Source organism: Acomys minous (genome assembly GCF_964271855.1).
Source record: "Acomys minous genome assembly, chromosome: 5".
NCBI classification, from domain to species: Eukaryota; Metazoa; Chordata; class Mammalia; order Rodentia; family Muridae; genus Acomys; species Acomys minous.
In genome coordinates, this window is record NC_140494.1 from 56,704,779 (window position 1) to 56,723,158 (window position 18,380).

The 18,380-nt window shown below is 41.8% G+C and overlaps 1 protein-coding gene across 6 annotated transcripts in view; it reads right to left on the reverse strand.

Annotated features, from left to right (window-relative positions):
- DROSHA (drosha ribonuclease III) overlaps positions 1–18,380 on the reverse strand; it is a 107,136-nt gene that overhangs the window by 43,517 nt on the left and 45,239 nt on the right. For 5 of the 6 annotated variants that reach the window (XM_084781097.1, XM_084781098.1, XM_084781093.1 and 2 more), the window contains 4 exons: positions 11,853–12,022; positions 8,482–8,606; positions 6,875–6,974; positions 5,032–5,139 (listed from right to left, as the gene is read on the reverse strand). In XM_084781097.1, coding sequence (XP_084637223.1) covers positions 5,032–5,139; positions 6,875–6,974; positions 8,482–8,606; positions 11,853–12,022 — 503 coding nt within the window. The remainder of the gene's footprint in view (positions 1–5,031; positions 5,140–6,874; positions 6,975–8,481; positions 8,607–11,852; positions 12,023–18,380) is intronic. The other variant, XM_084781096.1, reaches the window with a different exon arrangement.

Consider the following 18,380-nt stretch of genomic DNA (forward strand, 5'->3'; position numbering starts at 1 on the left):
CTTACTGAACCTAGAGTTCACAGGTTCGGCTAGACCCCCTGGCCAACAAGGCCCAGGGATCTGCCTGTCTCTGGTCCATCCCCCTGGAGGTACAGGGATATGCTATCCCACTCAGCTTTTACATGGGTTCTGGAGACCTGAGGCTTCAACACGCTCTTACCCACTAAGCCATCTCTCCAGCCTGTATTTATTTGTTTGTTCGTTCATTCATTTATTTACTATTTGTTTTAAATCCAAAGCTTTGCTATACACCTAAAGCTAACTTGGAATCTGCTTTGCAGAAGGACGGCCTTGAATTCACAATCCTCCTGCCTCAAACTTCTAAGTGCTGCGATTGTGAGCATCATCTAAGGAATAAGTCTGGTGTATGAGTAGGCAGCAAGACAGCCTCAAGTATACCTTTCTGTGACTCCTTGTCTATCATTTCAAGGGACTAAACTAACACACGTTTGTATACTGTAGGGTCAAGACATTGTGTTTGTTGCGCCTCAGAAAGAAAGAAAGCTTTCTCCAGAACGTGTATGCAATTTTAATGTGTGCATAAACCCCTAAGCCACACCATTATCCTTTAAAAGCACCTGAGCCACATACCTAGCAAAGCTGCCCCAGGTCTACGGCTTCCTCCTCAGCACTCAAAAACAGCCTGTACAGACCGCTAACCCAGTCAAGGCAGCACAAGACTCAGAACCTCAACCACTTTTCATCTGGCTAAAGAGAACTTATCGGGAGATGATCTCATGAAAGGCGCACCCTTTTCTTTTCTTTAACAATGTTTCCCTAGAATTCAAGAGACTGAAGGAATCATTCTTATTCATCGGAATCTGGAGGGTGAGCACAGCCCACAGAATGACTGACACATGCTTTTCACTTTGGTCTCTGAAGTATTTTAAGCTGGCATTATCAAAATACACGTAAAGAAGGGCCTACTTAAAGCTACAGTCTGGGTGTTTTGGTTTTTATTTTTGTTTTTTTTTTCTTTTTTTGTTTTTTGTTTTTCAAGACAGAGTTTCTGTGTAGCCTTGGTTGTCCTGGATTTACTTTAAAGACCAGGCTGGCCTCAAACTCACAGAGCTCCACCTGCCTCTGCCTCCCAGAGTGCTGGGATTACAGGCGTGCGACACCGCATCCAGCTAGTCTTATCTTATTAACTTAAAAAGAACACTAGTTCTGGCAAACAGGATCTACCTGACAGCAAGCCTCTCTCGCCCGTGCAGCTCAGTAAAGTATCTACTGAGCACCCACAAGTGCAAGGCCTCCCTGTGTCTGGAAGGTAAAAAAGATGAATGCATAGTTTTTGTAGCAAGGGCTTCCAAGAGACACCATTGTGATATACATTACTGTCGTTTTGTCAACTTTGTTTTTCTAAATGCAACATCTAAGAAATATGACAATTTGAACACAAAGCACGCAGCCAATATAATACTGATTCAGCCACTTAAACTGCATGAAGAGATTCATATGAACAGCCCAGTGTTAAACTGCAGTTACCAAGCACCTTTACTTTCCTCTTAAGCCATGGCAAGTACTTGTGTTTATTTAAAAGGGGGAGAGACAGAGAGAGGGAGAGAGAGAGAGAGAGAGAGAGAGACAGAGAGAGAGACAGAGACAGACAGACAGACAGACAGATACACACACACACACACACACACATACACACACACACAGAATGAGAACGTTCCTTTGAAATAGGATGAGAAAACAGCAATGCATAGTTTCCAAGTGAAGCTCCTGGTGCGAGGTGAGGAGCTAATGGCCGTTAATGGCTGCTGAAGAAAAGTCACCTGTTCCTTAGCAGGGATGTGGTAAGCCACTGGTGATCACCTAATGCCCTAGTAGATGGCCCTACACACATACACATTAATTGGACTTAATTCACTATTAAAAAATAAAAAGAGGGGGGAAATGACATAAAGTTGGCAAGATAGAGAGGAGGCTTGGGGTGGGGATGGGGCTTGAGAGATGGATATGACCATGAAACACTGTATGCATATATGACATTTTCAAAATATTAAAATGTAAAGGGTTAAAAAAGACTACCAAAATCCCTACACTAGAGCGCTGTGTAAAGACAGAGAACTACGGTGGCATCAGTATCTACCTGAGACAAAAGGGCCGAATAAAGAGGAGGCCTGATGAACACAGGGCAGGGGAGCACAGCAGGTAGACCCAGCACGAGGCTGGGAGGGTCTGCAAAACCACAAGCTCAAGAGCCACAGAAATCTGTCCGCCTCTCCTGCCTTAGAACGTACAGGGAAATATTTCACTTGGTTTGCTTAATTTAACCAACTTAGAAAACATACAGAGCTACAGAGAACAATCATAATTAAGTCTCATCTAAAGATGTCAAGAGAAGTGTAAATAATATTTTTTAAAAAAATTTTTAATGAAAATGGCAAAAGTTTTATAGAAGTGAAAATGATGAGGAGAAAGGAAGATGTAAAGAGAAAAAACTCTACAGAGCACAGAGCAAGTGTGAGGACCACAGACACAAATTAACCCAAAGGGCGGTCACAATGAGGGGTGTGCAAACGTACAAGAACGAGCACAGAAGCAGGGAGAGAGGCACACACCTGTACTCCCAGCACCCACTGGTTGAAACAAGGATCTGAGAGACTGTCCCAAAGCATCAAGTAAGCAAGAATGAATGTGCACTAAGGGTGCCATGGCAGTGAGGTACGGGAGGAGGGAAGATTGTAAGATCAGACAGACAATAGCTATTTCCAATAATAACGGTTTTAAAGGAAGGGACTCTGTGCTTTAAAGCAACTATGCTTAGAAAAACCAAGTGAGCATGAAAACTACAGTAGGAAATAAACGGAGCAAAATGGGGTATGCCTTCAGACTGGTCGCCCACCGTCCAGGAGCCATTTTGTATCTTGCAACTTTTGCTCCCCAAAAGTTTTGTTTGAAAATTCACTTTGAAGTTAACCAAATACGTAAGTTTAAAAAGACTGGATATGGGGCTAGAGAGACCTCAGCAGCTAAGAGCACTTGCTCTTCTTGCAGAGGACTCGAGTTTAGTTCTCAGCACACACATGGGGGCTCACAACCATCTGTAATGTCAATTCCAGGGAACCGGACACCTTTTTCTGACCTCCATGGGCTGTAGTGCACATGCATACATGCGGGCAGAGCACTCCTACACATAAAATAACTGAATCTTTAAAAAAAAGTATGCACACTGAAGGTCTCAAAACTCTCTCCCAGTTCACAATGTACCAGGTTCTCAGGACTCCCTGGTGCTGGTGCTGTTACATTGCAAAACCCAAACCCAGAAAGTTCATGATTTTTTTAAAATAATTTTTAAATTTTATTTTATTAATTTATTCTTATTACATCTCAATGGTTATCCCATTCCTTGTATCCCCCCCATTCCTCCCTCCCTCCCATTTCCCCTTACTCCCCTCCCCTATGACTGTTCCTGAGGGGGATTTCCTCCCCCTGTATATGCTCATAGGGTATCAAGTCTCTTCTTGGTAACCTGCTGTCCTTCCTCTGAGTGCCACCAGGTCTCCCCCTCCAGGGGACGTGGTCAAATATGAGGCACCAGAGTACGTGTGAAAGTCATACCCCACTCTCCACTCAACTGTGGAGAACGTCCTGTCCACTGGCTAGATCTGGGTAGGGGTAAAGAATTATTTATTTATTTAATGTATTTCAATGCTCTATTTCCATGTACACCTGTACGCCCGAAGCGGGCACTAGATCACATTATAGATGGTTGTGAGCCACCATGTGGTTGCTGGGAATTGAACTCAGGACCTCTGGAGAAGCAGACAGTGCTCTTACCCTCTGAGCCATCTCTCCAGCCCAAGTTCATATTCTTAAGTAACCAACTAGGAGCTGTCACTGAGATTAACAAGATTTTTTAGTAGCCTGCTCACCAGTCTGTTCATTGTCTATGATATCATCTTACATCATCCTGCTTGGCTTTGGAGAAATACTACTGACCAGAAAAATTAGGTGATGACTTCAAATAGTCTGAGGGAGAACCAAAGCAAGTAAAATAACTGCACATTAAAGTAAGGAGTACTGTCATGCTGGACATAGATGCACTGCACATAATCCAGAAAGGAAACTGGTCAACTGACAAAATACCTTAAGGTAGCTGACTATCCTCCAACTATTTCCTACTCTTTACTAATGCTACGTTAACAGTAGTTCATCTTACTGCAAAGTTAGTTAGCTTTGACTATCACTCAGAATGTTAAGCATTTAACAATATTTTAATAATTTGTATAAATTCTAACGTTCGATATAATTAAATGGGAACGTGAATTTTTTTAATTCATTACAATGAAATGAATACCTACAAGTGCATAGTCTGAACTTATTAAAATACATGCTACCATTAAATAGATACGTGTGACCTTGTAAGTATTTTTTTGTACAAGACTGAAGGAAGTAAACTTTATTACCTGCCCCAGTCTGTGTGCTCATTTTCCTTTACTTCTCATATACTTTAAGCAATACCAATCATGACAAAAGAATCAAGTACAAAGCCACAGAACGTGCCGGCTTGGTGGAACATCAACACTGGTGTAAATTTCAACTACAAGATAGATAAAAATGCTTACTAATGAGTCATTGACAAAAGAAGAAATGTTTCCCTATCAAGCGTAAAAGGGAAGTACTGTCATTACCAAATAGGAAGTGCACACTGTGTTTATGATGCCTTCAGGTCTCTGCAGTAAGTTTGAGTCCTCAGCCATAGATGTCACATACGTCAACTCTCTGCACATGTGCTGCAATGTGGGCATACATCTGACGACAGATTTGTCTTCACCCAAAAAGACGGAGATTGACATTCCACCTGTGCTCCTCCCTACCGCACCTCCACGCTACACCCCACACAGCATCAACACAGAAAACACAAACAACCTAAATAGCTAAAAAGAAACCTGTGTTTGGTGTTCCATTTCACATACGGGTATAATCCACAGAAACTTCTCAATTAGAAAAACACCTCATTGCCAACGCCTGTAACGAGGAGATATGTGGGCATGACTGTTTTCAGAGGAGTGTCATCACCTGACAGACATCAGAACGAATGCCAGTTTTCCAGAATCCTTGGCTACTTAGCTCCACAGTTACTTCTCGCCGCATTGTATTCTTCTGTCGTATTTTCTGGAGTGCTTCCTGGAAAAGAGCTCATTATAAGTAACCCAACGGCAATGAAGCAATACTAAGCCAAGCATTAGACAATAAAAGTCCCTCAATGTTGTCTTTACATTCAGGCACTAAACCATCTTTATGCAAAAGGACAATATTTTGTCTGAGATGAAGGCAGTGATGTGAGATGCTCTGGGTACAAAGCAATCTTTTCTATTAACCACGTGACAGAAATTCTAGACTAAATCTTACTAACCCAGCAGATTTGAACAAAATATGCTTTTACAAATGAGAAGCAATATACGGCTTGGGATCTGAATCCACCCTTTAAAAAGCATACATATATATATATTTCAAGCCTTACATTAAGCAGTTCCATTTAAGAAAGACAATCAGATACCTACATGATTCTAAAAGTTGCCTAATCGGTAAAACCCTTATAGTCTTGGCGCAGGATACATTTAGAAGGGGCAGAGGGCAGCCAGGAAGAATGGCACAACGGTGCACACCAATAGCTTGAGCACTCACAGGCTGTTAGCAAGCTGACTGCGGATTAGAGTACACCCTGGGCCATAAAATGAGACTTCACTGAAGAGAGGGGATAAACAGTGACCTCAGACTGCACCTGTGCGGCCCAATTAGGAATGAAGTCTCCCTTTTCACTGCCCTTCGTATACTTAACTGTACAAAAAAGTTGTGTTTGGATGCCTATAATTTAATAAAAGTCCCAGGGATTCATGATGAAAACAGTAACTTTTCCAACACCTTCACCCTTGCGTTCCTACCAGAGGCTACCTAGCAGGAGAGGGTGTTCAAGGGCACGATTCAGAGGTCCACACTCGCACCTTTAGCTTGGGTGCACAGCAGGCCAGGCAGCCTCTCAGCCTTGGCACTTCCTTGGTAAAGACTGAACTGGCTAGAGTCACACGGAGTCACAATATATTCACATATTTTCCCAGCTTCTAAGCCACGTGCTACACACAGTAGAATAAAGCCTCACTGAGAAAAAGTCTTGCTAATGTAAACTAAAACAATCCTGGAATAGAGACGAACCCTACTCGTTAGTAAACAACAGGGGATGTGAGATATCAAGCTTTACAAAATAAGCTCACTGTTGGTCTAGAACTACGGGAAGATGGCCTTTTACAACTGTAACACCCAAAAATCTAGGATCCAATGTTCTGCCATGTAAAACTAGGAGTAAAGGTTGACTGACACATTTTAAGCTTTCTCTCTTGCTACAGAAGGCCTATTTAAATGTGGCTCAGGAGCAACACGCTCATTTTGCATGCGTGTGCTTAAGTCCCTAGCTCAGCCACCAGTACCCAACCAAACAACAGATACATGATTCCTAAGATAGCGATTTATTAGCAAACTGGCCCTTTTATGGGTAAAAAGGGGCCACAGTGGATGGCCCCACACCAATCAAACACCAGCAGCACTAACCAGGGCCAGTGGTTACAAAAGAAGGTTACATGAAGTTACAAGGGAGACCTGGCAAGGAGGATCTGCGAGCAGAGTTGGGAGGACGAATATGGATTGGATCCAAACACACTGTGAACATGTATGAAATTCTCAAACTTAAAAAAAAAGCTCCCTTGAATACTAAAAGGTTTTTAAGAACCAATCAATATACTAAAATACAGAGAGAAGTAACCCTAACTGCTTAAGATCATTTTTTTTTAACCTTATTCTAGAGCTACAGTACAATGCAACCAACATGCACCATCACTAATTGCCAAGGAATTGATTCAATACCCACCTCCCTCTGAGCCAGCTTCTGTTTGTCAGTTTGCTTGACTTTGGGACTATTTGCTAGGAGGTGGCGAAGTTTCACATAACTTTTCCATAATTTTTGGTACCTAGGAAAAGGACAGATAGTCACCTTAGACAAAGAAAAGGCAAAATCTACAGTGAAAAAAAAAATCAACCAATTATTCTGATAAGCCTGCTTGATCATACATATGTTCCTTTAAATACGTTACTGGCAGAAAAAGCTCATTTTAAAGAGACATGGGGTTTGAGAGTTCGGGAGCTGGATGACCAAGTGATCTGGAGCCTGCTGACTGAGTGACTGATAGATTATTTGGATTAAAAGTGAGGTTCACACTAAATTGATGAGTCTCTGGAAACAACTGCACAGAAGACTCATAAAACCACTTCAGCCAATGGAATTATGGTCCATTTCTCAGTGTTACCTCTTTGTGTTTATTTAAATTAAAAACAAATCTTTTATGAAAAAAAAATCCCTTTCTTAGCATAGAGATGGGCAGTTCAGGAGCACTAGAATGAAGGGCACCTTGGTGCCAACACTCCAGCCACACCGGTGTACCCACTTTTCAACTGGGGCGGGGACGGGCAAAGAGTATGTGCATCCGAGTATGTGACAGCCTGGGTTCAGCCTGAGGGACACTGCTAAAGCCATCTGGGATGCAGAGACCATGTAGGCCTTCATCAGCTCACAGCCCTGCCTTGAGTTGACGAGAGCCTAGTCACATTCTACTAACAGTTTTCTGACAAGACAGGATTTGCCAAAGACTTCCCGCCATGTTGAAATCGCTCCTTTCCTGGCCTGAGCCAGGCCTCTCTCCTTTTTCGACAGCTTTAGAGAACGGAGGAAAGAAAGAAGTACTTACACGGGGCCTGGGTCACTGCTTCCTACTTTTATCCAAAGAGGGAAAAAAAAGAACAAAGCCCTTTAGCCTCTTCTAATAGACGTCAGCCACAACTGCAGTTATGAACTGAAAATCTCCCGTGCCCTTTTCTCCCATTTTAAAATCCTTATTTTTTTTTTTTTAATTAAGTCAGGAAATTGTTTATTTGTCTAAAAGGTAGGAAATTCAAACACACCTGAAAGGTCCTATCTATCTCCATTCCCACATAGCCTCATCTTCTCCCAGAAAAATATTAGTGTGCCAGTTGGAAAGGCTCACATCTGCAAAGTAATATGAACTCTAAGAGTAGGCACACACCGGTCCATCCCACGCAGCCCGACTCTGTACGGGATCTGCCAACTACCCCCATGCAAGGAACCACTATAGTGCTACTTGCCATGAAGGGCACTGAGCAAATGAAAACAAAACAAACAAGCATGAGTGGATAGTATTATAATGATAAGTAAAGAGCTCCCTAAAGTTGACATCCATGCAGGGCTCTTGCTGACAAGACTGAGTAATATAGTGTGGTTAAATGTGTAAAGAAACTCACTCTCATCACAAGCTACCGAATCTAACTTGTACATCTGGAAACATGGTTTGTTTCAAGTCTTAGTTTTTAAAAAAGGAAGATGTCCACTAAGGTACTCCTCTGCTAGTTCAGTTGTTAGTAGAAGGTGAAGTTGGCCAAGACAAACACCGAGAAATATCTTACTGTGGGTCTCCTGCATAACTCAACTGTGCAGGGCGTATCCCAAAGTGGACGATAATTGGAAATGTAATCACTTCGGGGTTGAATTGCTCACGGTCCAGTTGATCAATGCGGACGGAGCTTGGTTTCTAGGGAGAAAAGAGTATCAGCATCATTTCTTCCCATCACAAGTCCTGAGGCACCAACTTTAACCTAAGAAATTAAGTATTCCCTGCCCCCCCCGCCCCGCCTAGGAAAGCTCTGTTTCTAAACAGAAAAATTCTTTAGTATAGAAAATCCTATACTATATAAAAAAGGTGATATCACCCTGCAAACAAATCTTTGCTATTTGGTATAATGAACAATGATTTTCTTTTTTTTTTTTTTCCCCTAGTCTAAACAGAAACCTTTAAAAATTAAACTTTTAAGAGGACACCTGGTCAGATGTAACTCTGGAGGAGTTACAGGGGAGGTGCAGGCTCAGTCTATCGTGACATCATATTCAAATAACTGAAGCACTGCTTGCTGTTTAACACAGATGCCTCTATTTAAATTTTCCACTAGATTTTAGTGTACCTTTATATCCCTTAATTCCTCGCTTAGAATAAAAGGTGTGGTGATACAATGAATAGCTGACTTCCTCCCTTTCCTTTACAGATTTATGTTATGTATGAGTGTTTCATACGCATGCATGAAGGTCAGTGCTCGGGATCCCCTAGAAGTGGAGGTAGGACAGGTGCTCCCTACTGTAATACAGCCTGCTCAGCCAGCTAACAAACACAGCTACATGACAAAGAGGATAGACTTGCATACATTCATTCACATTGTTAAAAAAGAACAGCAAACTTTTAAAAATATATGTCACCTAAAAATAAAAATCTCACTACAAGCTTGAAATGGTTATCTTTGTCCTAAAAAAAAAAAAAAAAAATCAAAACTTAGATGACTTTGCTCACAGGTAACCTAAACATAAAGTTACATGAGTGTCCATTAGCAGTACAAATATGTCATTTAGGTCTAAAACTGTCTTGTTTGGGCATAAAGTGGCATGCTATGTTTTTACACAAACTGTACAGTAACTCTACTGAGTTATGCATGCTCTCGCTGCCACATTATGTCGCCACAACCTACAGAGGCCCTAAGTACCTACAACTGCAGCGACTCAAGTGGCTGAGGTGGGAAGATCACGTGAGCCTAGCTATCCAGGATGAGCCTGAGCCACACAGCAGGGTACCATAAACAGAACGGTAATATTCATCTCAACCATCCCAAGAAGTGACGTGTTAGCACAGGCATCTGACCCAGAACCCAGACGTGGAGGCAGGACAACCAGGAGCGTAAGGCCAGCCGGGCTCATAAAACCTTGACTTAAAAAACCAAAAAATTTTTAAAAATTAAAAATCATTTCTGAGTTATAAGGACAGTGGGTTGGGGAACGAAGTAAATTCTAGACTTTGGCCATAGTCCACAAATCTATCATGCCATCTCTCTCTAAGAATTTAAAAGTGTTTTCACTAATGACCAAAGTGTTCTCAGGCAGAGGCAAAACTGTCAGGCAGGAACATTAATTATTTTAAGTCTGCAGCAAGAAAGTATTTAATGTGACCATAATGGCTTGAAAAACTTAATAAATTTCCCAATGTCCTTGCCACTGGGTCATCTTTCAAAATGAATACTGTCCAGAATGAAATGCAGTGTCATGGCTGCTCTGCCCTGTGAGTGCCACGTACACTTCTGAAGAAGACGTAATGAAAAGCTGGTTCTACGACAATGAACTATCTTTGCATAAACAGTAAGAAATAACTGACTTCATCTTCATGGCCCTAAACCACACGCCTACTTTCCAAACCAACGTCTGCGCCTTCTCTAACATAAGCCTTTTATCCTGACTGATCTGGTTGCTTTCACTATCTACAAAACAAGCTTTTCACCACCTCCAGGCTGTACATTAGTCACGCCAGTAATCAACACAATTTCTTCATTTCTGTGAGTTTTCACTGGAGCATTTATGGCATACTGGTCTCTGCTAAAACTAGAGGTTTCAGTGTGGGGGCTGCTAACTAAACATCGTAGGCTCCTTACGTTACAGACAAGCTTGAAACGGCTGTGGCTCACATAGTTGTTCATCAACAAACCAGCTGCATGATGACTGGGTGAGAGGTAAGTGACCCACACCAATGCAGCAGAACAAAGCAGGAAGAACCAGAAGCACCTAGGACCTTTTTAAAATCATAACTTCCTGGAGGCTGGAGAGACGGCTCAGAGGTTGAGAGTACTGGCTGATCTTCCAGAGGTCCTGAGTTCAATTCCCAACACCACATGGTGGTTCACAACCATCTATAATAAGATCTGGTGCCCTCTTCTAGCATGCAGGTATATGTGCATGTGGAACACTGTATACATAATAAATAAATAAATCTTAATTTAAAAAACCTATAACTTCCTGGGCCCATTGTCTGGAAGATATAGAATGAGTCAGTCAGAATATTCTTAACTTCTTTCAAATGGCTTCCAACTGACCATAAGATTTCAGGAAAATTGAACTATGTTGTAGAAGCAAGCCCAGGGTGATGTGCTCCCAAAGAGACCACTACAGAACATGACAAATTACGTCTCCTACCATCACCCACTCTTTGATTTATCTCTAAAGTGGCCAGAAGAAATGAAAACATATGAACCTGTTTATAATGAAAAGAAGATTCACTGCCACATAGTGCTATTATATTTCTCTTTTTAAAGATACTTTATTAATTGTGTGGTGTTTAACAGTATAGCAACAAAAAGTTATTTTCCTTTTCTAGTTTTAAACACAGCTTTGGATATATAGTGATTAAAAAAATAATATCTATGTGACAATGACAAATAACAAAAGGTAAGTGTCACAAAATAAAACCAAATGGGTATCGACATGCAATCTATTAAATAAATAAATAAATAAATAAATAAATAAATAAAACAAGAATTGGCAAGAAACATTTAAAATATGAATTGTCATTAGAACTAAAATAAATATGAAATGAGGCAAAATACTGATTTCCTCCACTACCAAAATGACAAGGCTTTTGTTTTGCTTGGTTTTGGAGCTAGTAGAGCAGTACGAAGGAATGAGTATTCTCATATAACCTGCAATCCTCTCGGGGTGAAATCTGCAGTGTACATCGAAAGGCTTAAAGGTATAGACATCTTTATGTGGAATAGATATACTGGTCAGGTGAAATAAATACACCCAAATTATAGTACTTTTCTTATTTAGTAAGTATGCAAAGAAAAATGACCCAAAGGACAAGAAGCTAGCGTACTCAAAATGCGGTCCACGTTGGTACTGCTTATGTGGAACATCCAAACAAGGAAAGAGGATGACTCACAGCCCAGGCTGTGTGAGCACCAGAACTTACCGTGCCAGGGTTGGTAACTATCATGCCTTTGCACTCTTCTGCATATTTCTGCCACTCAAGCTCCTCCCATTGGAGCATGTTGGCAATTTCCTCCTCGGGTACCAAAGCCTTGCTACACCGGAGCAGGTAGAGGAGAATCTGGTGCATTGATAACACTTCTTTGCCTCCATCTTGGGTGAGAATACAGGGTGGGTGGGAGAGGAATAAAGCTACTCAAGCAACAGCAAAGCGTCAGCTCACTGAGGTAACACAAGACAACGGGTGTGGAAGAGCACATATAAAAAAGTAATTTAAAATTTACATTGTTCAGCCAGGTGCCAAATAATACGAACGCCATTTGTCTCACTGATGAACAGTGCTCATAAACCATCTCATTTACTAAAATGGGAACAACAACATTATAAATGATAAAGGCTTTATTTGTAAGGTATGAATACAAAAAAGGGTGCTTGCCTAAATAAATTTAAAGTAGCCTAGCATAAGAAATCACAGTTTATAATAAACAGAATCATATTATGTCTAAATATTTTATCATTCTTTCTAGAGTAACAGATGAAAGCTTTTCAGCAGCAATGTTACTGTCTTAGAGAAATTCTAAGCTTTATGAGATATTTATAGATGTTTTCAATAAGACATTGTTGCATTATGATCTAATTTGGGGGTGCTAATGTGCTGCACCTGCCATGATGAACGGAGCTGAAGAGCTTGTACGAGTATTACAGAAGATCGTTATGGAGTTAGTACAAGGATAAAATACCAACTGTCTGAGGTTTACAAGTACAGAGAACTGAAAACAACAAAAGACATAATTAAAGTAGCTCAGTAAAAGACAATCTGTACTTTATAAACCAAAGGCACGTAGTTCATGTGTCCCCCACGATGGGGGCTGCAGGCTTCTGTCTGCTCTTCAGATCTAGATTCATGACCAACATGGACAGCACATCTGTACCATGTTCTCGATCCACCCAAAAGGCCAGAGCCCGCCCAGGGACTCTGAAGATTACTACCCTCCCCTCAAACATCAGGTGCAAGCTAAGACCAAGCTAAACACTGAGTGACCAAAAAGGAGCAAGAAGACCCTTTTGGGTGAGAGGAACTAGGGGCACCTCAGAATCCAGTGGGCAGACAACAAGAGGATCAAGACCATACCAGCTGTGCCGGCTGAGAACCTTGGTGGGCCAGCATACTTGAATGAAGGAATACAGACCAACATTTCTACGTCAGGTGTTGCTCTGGAAGTGAACACTGCCACCATTTACAGACATGTACATGTGTATATATCCAATTCTCATCACATCCACTCGCTCACTCACTCACACTTACTGAGTACCTGCCGTGTGCCAGGCACCATGCTAGAGGTCCCGGGAATACTGGCACTGATACTCTCCTAACACTTACAGCCCAGTGCAAAGGAACAGATAGTTGAAAGCAACTATATAGTAGATCGGGTCGAAAGAACCTACCTGGAAACAAGGAGACGCGCACCATGGCACATGCCTGTAACCTCAGCACTCAGGAGGAAACAGCAAGAAAAGTGTGACTTTAAGGCCAGCTTGTACAACACTTGGTGAAAAAAAGATATTATAAGATAGTCTAGTCAGAGAAAGCACTAAGAGATATACAAAATAAAAGGACTGAGGAGATGCTCAGTGGTAGAGGTCTTCTCCAGCATGTGTAACACTGAGGTTTACCCCTCAGCAGTGAAAGAAATACAAAAACAAAAGACAGAACTTCACAGCTGAGACCCACCATGCAGCTACCTGGGTGTCTTAATCTCCTTTCCTGTGGATGTGATAAAAACACTACAGCAGCTTAGGGAGAAAGGGTTTATTTTAGCTCACAGTTCCACAGGCTGCATTACATTTTGGGAAAGTCACAGCTGCAGAAACTAAAACTGACAGACACAGCAGAGCCACAGTCAAGGGCAGAGGAGGAACGAACCGTGTGCATGCTTGCACTTAGCTAAGCTTATCTTCTACAGCCCAGGACTCAGGAATGGTGTCACCAACTCTTAGGCTAGGTTTTCCTATGTGGCTTAGCATAATCAGTCAGTCACACAGACATGCCCACAAGCCCATCTGATGTACAGTCTCTCAATGAAACTCTTTACCCAGGTGGTACTAGACCACGTAAAGTTGACAGTTAAAACTAGCCATCACAATGGGTAAAGAGCATCTCATAAAAGAATCAAGCAAACTCCAAAGACGATGAGGTGGGTACATTCCAGGAAGTCATAGGCCAGTGTGGAGGGCACAAATTAAGCAGGAGAGGGCTAGAGAGGCAGCAGGATGTCAAAGCTTGCAGGACTTGCTTGGTGCTTTATTTTGCAACTGGAGGATACTTCTAATTAGGTGCCAGACTCTCTGAGTGGTCCCATGTTGCAATCACGCCCACTCAGCAAAATGCACAACCTTAGGCCCACGAGAAGCACATACGGTAATAACGACCAGTCACAAGGGTTCTAAAAGAGGTAATATTCTGAAAACAAATTCTCTTCATCCAAGACCATGAGCCTCTTAAAAATATATCTAAATACAAAGAAACTACCCAAAGATGTGTTCTACCTATTGACTCAAAATTATTGTTCATAGTAGTGATGTCTTTATTATTATAACAAGACATCTATCTTAAAGCAAAGTCTCATGGTGTTACAGACCGAAAGTTGTTTTCCTCAAAATTAGTATACTGACATCTGTCCTGGTTTCATGTCTGTGGTTGTGATGAAATACACTGACCAAAACAACAACTTAGGAGGACCAGCAACATGGCTCAGTGGGTAAAGGTGACTGCCACCAAGACTGATGACCAGAATTTGACTCCTGGGACCCACATAGGGAAAGAAAAGAAGCAGATCCCATTAGGTGTCCTCTGACCTCTAAGTGTATGCCATGACACACCTGTGCAATCACACAGAAATAACCATAGTAAGTCAAGAAATTGTTTTTTAAAAAAAATCTCTTTTTAAAGGTGAAATAGAGTTTATTTTAGCTTGCAGTTCCGGGGTATGGTACTTTCTGGGGGTTGGGGAGTCAGAGCCATAGGAACTTGAAACAGCTAGTCACATGGCATCAACAGTTAAAAGCCTGTGTGCTCAGCTCATTCCTTCTTACACACTCAGGTGCCCACACCTAGCAAATGGCAGAGCTGAGACTTCCCACGTCAACTAACATGGCAAGACAACCCTCTACAGGCATGTGCACAGGCCAGCCTAATCTAGACGATGCCTGGTAAGACTTCTTCCCCAGTGAGTCTAGACTGTCAAGTCAACACTAAAACAACATCTTAATCTCCAATGGGAAGGTACTAAGACACCAGTCTGTTGTGACGGGATCCAGCCAGGCAATAAACTGAGTACATTGCACTTGGAGATTGTTTTGGGGTGGGCATGATCACAATACCGTGTTCCTATAGGAGAGAAAACCTGCCTTCCCTGCAGCTTGTCCCATCCTCTGCATCTCTCCCTGGGGATGCTGTCTTTGAACTTATAAGATGTAATAAGAAAGCAGAGTCTGGTGCTACATGCTTGTACTCTAGTTCTTCAGATGCAGAGGCAGGAGGATCACTGCAAGTTTGAGGTCAGCCTGAGCAACTCTGCTAAGCTCTACCCTGAGCTACAGAGGAAGGCCCTGTCTGAGAGACAGGGATGGAGGAGGGAGAGAAAGAGAGACAGAGACAGAGAAAGAGACAGACAGACACACACACACACACACACACAGACAGACAGACAGACAGACAGAAAGGGACAGAGAGAGAGATTGATTCTGTCTTCCCTTTGTTTCCCATTGCATGGGAAAACAATGACGGCATGCTAATCTCTCATCTTCCAATGGGTCTAACAGGTAACAGATACTATAAAGCAAATGAGGACTGTACACGGCACGTGCCTACAGACAGAACAACAGAGACGAAGACCCGCAACGCCTAAGCAGTAACTGCCAGACTGACTAGACTCAGCAGGAAGAAGGAAAGAACACACTAATGTTTGTATGATGTTTATAACCTAAAATGAGCTAAGTGTGTCTAGGAGAACTGTGGGCTACAACGGTACACAACAAGTCCAAGACACTCCACAGAGCAGAGCACTGTCTGCCTTAGGATCTGGAAAGTTTTCATATTTTGATGAGCGGTGGTAGGGAGGCGTGGGAAGAGGGGCAAAGAGAAACAGACACAGCTGTAAACAGCAACAGAACCTCTCTGCATGCAGTTGTGCCTGGCTGACTGCACAGCACTTCACATACAGTGAGATGGGTGAGAGGTATCTAAATGAAAAAGCTAAGAAGAGCTACAAAGGGAATTACTTAAGTCTACAAATCAACTGTCTCTTTAAAAAAATCTCAAATTCTAGGCTAAATAAGTAGTATAGGTACTGGCCAGTTTAGGAGAGGAATAGCTGCACGATTAAAAAAACAAAACCAAAAAACAGACAGACAAAACAAAAAAAAAAAACAAAAAAAAACAAGACCAATAAATACTTATCAAGAAGCCAACTAACTACCCAGTCTCCAGTTTGGGCTGGGAGCAAACCTGCTGATGAGAAGGTAGAGCATCATCGAAACTGGACACAATTACACAATCAAATAAAACGTACATCAGGTGCAAAGCTGCTACTGCTGAAAGAGAAAATACATTCATGCTAAATGGCTACCGAACAATTCACATGGCAGCTACAAAAAGATAGTTATTTACAGCTGTGGAAGAAGTAGAAACCCAGGACAGACAAGTTGAGGTGAAAGGTTTGTCCGGGAAGGGGGCTGAGGCTCTACGCCCTATTTGGGACCAGGATGTAATCTTCATGGATGTATTAGAAGAGGCAGACAGAACAGGAGTCCTGTAGCAGCCCACAGACTACAGGCAGCACTCCTCACAGCCCGCCCAGCAATGAGACACCATGATAAATATTTGTGGAATGACTTCCTGAGGCAGATTAATCATATGGCCACTTGCTCTCATACTGCCATGAGTTTACCAATGTTAATGAATTGGCTCTTTGGGTTTGTCTGTTTTGCTACATGTTTATGTTGAGGATTTATGGAATTATGTCACTGACGGCAACAAAGTAATTTTTATCTCGTTGGCTAGGATAAATACGACACGATACAAATGAGAAATTAGCGCGGGTAAGCTAAGGTTAGCAGGAATTCTGCCAGCTCCGACGCTGGAACCGTGACAACGGCTCATTATTCGGGAAGAAGTGGAGTTAGTGTTTCAGGGAATGAATCTGGACAGTCACTAATGAACTGACAGACTTTATAAACTGTTTCTTAGAGACCCAGCTCCCTCAGTTTATATTGCTCGTTATTTATATGGTTATTTGGGAGAGGGGGACAATTGGTTAGGGAATCTGTGTTAAGCATAGGGCAGCTCGAACAAGTATTTGTCAATTACATGACAAATAGTCAATTCAAAGAACTATAAAAAAATACCTTCCCCTTCCTTTGCACTAACATACTCCCACCATGATGACTTGGGATGATTTTATTTTGTAAATTTGGTATTCACAATAACTATTTTTTAATTTCAAAATATAATGTTATATTAGGAGCTGGATGGATGGCTTAGCAGTTGAAAGCACCTGCTGCTGCTATTGTTGAGGACCTGGGTTTAGCTCGCAGCACCCACATGTGCATAAATAACTCCAGGTCAATAGGACCCAACGCACTCATCTGGCCATCAGGCATGCACACTGATGCACATACATGCAGGCAAAACACCCACCCAATTTTTAAAATTTTTAAATAAAATAAAAAACTAAAGATGCTGTATCAATTGAAGTCCCTCCTCCCCCACAATACACACATACCCCAGCCCACTCCGGAATATTCTTGCTTCCTACAAATGTTGAACTATCTTCGCATCCTTCTGGCTTCCTGCCAGCCATACCTGACTACTGCCCAGATAAGGCCATTCCCAAAGATCATTGATAGACAGTCAATCTGCAAAACTAACTCAGGATTTTCCAGTTTCCTCCAATAAGGATGTGGGCTTTTCTCTACAGGTACTTCCTGCCCCAATTAGTTAGGGTCAGAATAAAATCTTAAACTGGTCCAGTCCCTCCCACTTATTCTGCAGCCAGAGGGCAGGATACTAGAGGAACAAATGAAAGAAGATTCCTAAAATCTAAAAAACAACTTGGTTTCTGGCAAACTGGCACACACCGAACAGCACCTAGTTTACAATCACAGGCAGGGATTTGTACAGATGTGTAAGGGAACTGAAATAGATGCCTTCAAATTAGAGTAATTATGATGACTGATAAAACTTTAGCATTCAATTTAAGATTATAATACACTGATATTAACAGACAGCAAACCAGGTATGGTAGTGCACTTCTTTAACGCCAGCACTAAGGATGCAAAAGCAGGGGTGAGGTGGGAGGTGGGAGAGGGGTTGTAAGTTCAAGGACAGCCTGGTCTACATAACGAGTTCCATGCCTGTCAGAGCAACAGAGTGATACCCTGTTTCAAATTTGTTTAAAAAAAAAAAGTAGTAAATAAAAAAATATTTTGCAAAAATCTAAGTAGAATGAAA